This window comes from Phaseolus vulgaris, chromosome 2, assembly GCF_000499845.2.
Source record: "Phaseolus vulgaris cultivar G19833 chromosome 2, P. vulgaris v2.0, whole genome shotgun sequence".
NCBI lineage: Eukaryota > Viridiplantae > Streptophyta > Magnoliopsida > Fabales > Fabaceae > Phaseolus > Phaseolus vulgaris.
Window position 1 is genome coordinate 16,923,495 of NC_023758.2, and position 3,967 is coordinate 16,927,461.

The 3,967-nt window shown below is 39.5% G+C and overlaps 1 protein-coding gene across 1 annotated transcript; it reads left to right on the top strand.

Moving 5' to 3' along the window:
* The first annotated feature begins 374 nt into the window (after window positions 1-374).
* LOC137810814 (U-box domain-containing protein 11-like) lies at window positions 375-3,675 on the top strand. Its single transcript, XM_068612269.1, has 4 exons — window positions 375-872; window positions 1,643-1,759; window positions 1,843-2,277; window positions 2,367-3,675. The coding sequence occupies exons 1-4, from the start codon at window positions 525-527 to the stop codon at window positions 3,435-3,437; spliced, it is 1,971 nt and encodes a 656-aa protein (XP_068468370.1). The 5' UTR covers window positions 375-524; the 3' UTR covers window positions 3,438-3,675.
* Window positions 3,676-3,967: the final 292 nt, after the last annotated feature.

Consider the following 3,967-nt stretch of genomic DNA (forward strand, 5'->3'; position numbering starts at 1 on the left):
GAAAGACTCAATTAAAATTAGACAGTGTGTAGGATAGAGGTATGATATATAATATATAATATATGATATATATTTAGGAAAAATAGTAGTTAGTCACATTACAATTCATAATATTCGAAACCCAACTGTATCCTCCTGTTTCATTACTCTCTCTTTCATTATCATTCTTCCCCCAATTTCAATTCCTCCGAGATTCTCGCTTTGCCCCGTTAAGGAGTCACGTTAACCCTCTCAAGAATGAAACCAACCAATTAATTATTAATTGTTATTAACTAGATAAACTAAATTAACTATTTTATTTTTCATTTTTCTCAGCAACTGAAATAAAAAATAGTATATATATATATATATATATTATATAATTTAAATAATTTAGAAAACCCGATGAAACACATTATTACAGCGATTTGCAATGTTTGTACGTGTCCACACTTGATAAGTCTCCTCACACACCTTATTAGACTCTCTCTGACTCACTTTCCTCAACACACAACACAACCTTAACCTTAACCTTTGCAGCGACAATGGCCGGCGAACTCGCCGGAGACCACACGCCAGAGCTTCTCTGTCTGGTCCATGACATCGCCGGAATGTGCCCCGGCTCCTCCTCCGCCACGCCCATTGCCGCCGACGCCCTGTTCCGCAAGGACTGCACCGATCTGGTTCGCCGGATCTCCCTCCTCACCCACTTGTTCGAGGAGATTAGAGAACTCAACAACAACAACAACAACAGCTACAATGTTGTCCCTTCCGCTTCCTCCTCTTCTTCCTCCTCTTCCGCGGCATCTTGGTCATCTGATCTTGTCCTCGCTCTTCACTCTGCAAGAAGCTTGCTTTCCGTCGCCAGAAATTTCCGTTCCAATTGCTCCTCTGTGAGTTCTTGATCTATTCCAACGCCAACCCTTTGGGGGGGTTTCGAAACTTAAGCTGCTACGTCATATTCTTCGGTTTTTCAGTAATTTAGATCTGTAGTTCGCTAGCTATAACTCCCAAACTTTGAGCTCTTTTTTGCATTCCTTTCATTAACCGTAACATAGTACAAAATGTTTTTTAGGAAAATTTCTCTTGAATTTGGTGTCGGTGATTGGGTGGGTCTGCAAAAGTTATTAGTGTTGATGAAATCTATTATAAAGTTCAATTGCAATTTGTGAGAGTAGATATTTCAGGAAATTGTTACTTGAATTTTTTTTGTTGAGATGGGTGTAATGCGTGCAATGAAACCGCTACTCAGGGCTTGCTTATGTTCTTTGTGCTGTTTACAAAGAGGGTTGGTTTTGTAAAAGAGACTATTCTCGCAGTGTGGCAAATCAAGGTTTGAATCCTTTATGAGAGAGGTTCTTGCATTTAGAACTAAACCGTGTCTGGAACAAATTTGCCTCAATGAGGATATTTGTAGAAAAAAAATGTCCGTTGTGTTGTTTCATTGAATGGGAGTGTTCTTCTGTTTGGCTTTCTGGGTGTTGTTCTTCGTGTCTTGGTAAATTTGTGTGTCCTTACGATGTGTTCTTTAAATAGAGAGATAATTTTGCAGTTGTTGAATCGCTTAAGTCGGAATCTTACGGGGGTTGAATTTCTGTGGGCATGTCTATGTGTAAAAGGATGTCTGTGTAATTCTCTGAAATTTGATGTATCTTGATTTAAGGATGGAGCTGCAAAGACCATTGTCTTCCAATTTCAGTGTGTGACATGGAAATTGGAGAAACTGTTGAGTAATTTGTCGTATGACAATTTGGACATCTCAGAGGAAGTCAAAGAACAGGTAGAATTTGGATGAGTGGGTTGGTTTTTAATTTGGTATACTATTTGCTCGAGTTAATTTGCTGACATTATCTGCTTTTCTAGGTGGATTTGGTGAGAACGCAATTGAAACGAGCCACAGAAAAATATGGGTTTATGATTTCAAAGATGCCATCTCATGAATTATCCCAGCCACTGACTGAAGAAATTAGTCAGGTTCTTGCCAAATCCGTGGGTGGATTGTACAAACAACATAGCTGTCCTGAAAATTTATCAGAACTAGACAGCATTTCTAAGAACAATGGAGAGAATAATAGCAGCACTAATCGGGCTGGATCTCGCTTGGAAAGAGCAAGGAGCATCCATGCTTCTTCTGAAGTTTTCTTTTTGAACGAATCTGATCCTGAAAGTCAAGAAATTTCTGAGACAAAGAGTCTCCCTGAGGTTAAAAAGCCTGAAGCAATTGTGATTCCTGAAGATTTTCTTTGCCCTATATCCTTGGAACTAATGAGGGATCCTGTTATTGTGGCGACTGGTCAGGTAAATTCATCACAGATGTTGCATCGACAAAAGAAATATTCGTGCAAATTTTTCTGGTCTCTAAATTTCTTGCTTCTGTTATTCTGCAGACGTATGAGAGATCTTACATACAGAGATGGATAGATTGTGGAAATACAACATGTCCGAAAACTCAGCAGAAGCTCCAACATTTAACCCTCACACCAAATTATGTTTTAAGGAGCCTTATTTATCAGTGGTGTATAGAGCACAACATTGAGCAGCCAACAGGACTAACTAATGGGAAAATAAAGAAGAGTGATGGGTCGTTCAGAGACGTTACAGGTGACATAGCAGCAATTGAAGCTCTGGTGCGGAAGCTCTCCAGTCGGTCTGTTGAGGAGCGTAGAGCAGCTGTTACCGAAATTCGATCACTATCCAAACGTAGTACTGACAATAGGATACTAATTGCTGAAGCTGGAGCAATTCCAGTTCTAGTCAACCTTCTAACATCAGAAGATGTACTGACGCAAGACAATGCTGTTACATCAATTCTAAACCTTTCCATTTATGAAAATAACAAAGGACTTATAATGCTTGCTGGTGCCATTCCATCCATTGTCCAAGTCCTCCGTGCTGGAACCATGGAAGCAAGAGAAAATGCAGCAGCAACCCTTTTCAGCTTGTCACTTGCAGATGAGAACAAAATCATAATTGGTGCGTCAGGAGCCATACCCGCATTGGTAGAATTGCTCCAAAACGGGAGTCCTAGAGGAAAGAAGGATGCAGCAACAGCATTATTCAATTTATGCATTTATCAAGGGAACAAGGGCAGGGCCATTAGGGCAGGGATCATCACAGCATTGTTGAAAATGCTTACAGATTCAAGCAAATCAATGGTTGACGAAGCCCTAACAATAATGTCAGTTCTTGCCAGCCACCAAGAGGCAAAAATTGCTATAGTAAAAGCGAGCACTATACCAGTTTTGATAGATCTTTTGAGGACCGGATTGCCTCGCAATAAAGAGAATGCAGCTGCTATTCTTCTTGCCTTGTGCAAGAGGGATGCCGATAATCTTGCTTGTATAAGTAGACTTGGTGCCGTCATACCTCTTTCTGAACTTGCTCGAACTGGTACAGAGAGGGCCAAACGGAAAGCTACTTCATTACTGGAGCATCTTCGTAAGTTGCAGCAACTTTGAATGGTGTAGTTCTGCAAATAACTTCACGTTTCTTCTGTTCTCTCATTATTTGACATAATTTTCCACACTGCGGTTTGCAAACTGGTCACACGAGGTGAAATAAGAAAATCAGCCTCGTTGATTCAGTTATTCTTTTCTTGGTTTCTTCTTTTTTAACCCCTGTATGAGCGTGTAAAGAAATCAATTGATATATTGTTTCCATATGAAATTCTTACACAAGTTCCTGTTTTCATTTTTAGCTCGTTGCCCTGTTCAGATAGTTAACTGTAGCATCTAGCCCTTAACTTAAGGCACACTTTTGAATCTCAATAAATGTATTCAGATTTAACATCTCCCAGATAGAAAAGTCAACAACTGTCTTCCTTTTCTTTTTCAGTTTTTCCTAATCAAATAACAAAAGTAGAAGATAGAAAGAAAAAGGGAAGTTTATACGAATATACTCATTCAGGGAATTGGTGAGTGATATTTGTTTTGGATAAAGGCAATGTATTGCATCGTAATGCCATCCTTACTTGCCCAATTCTTTTGTT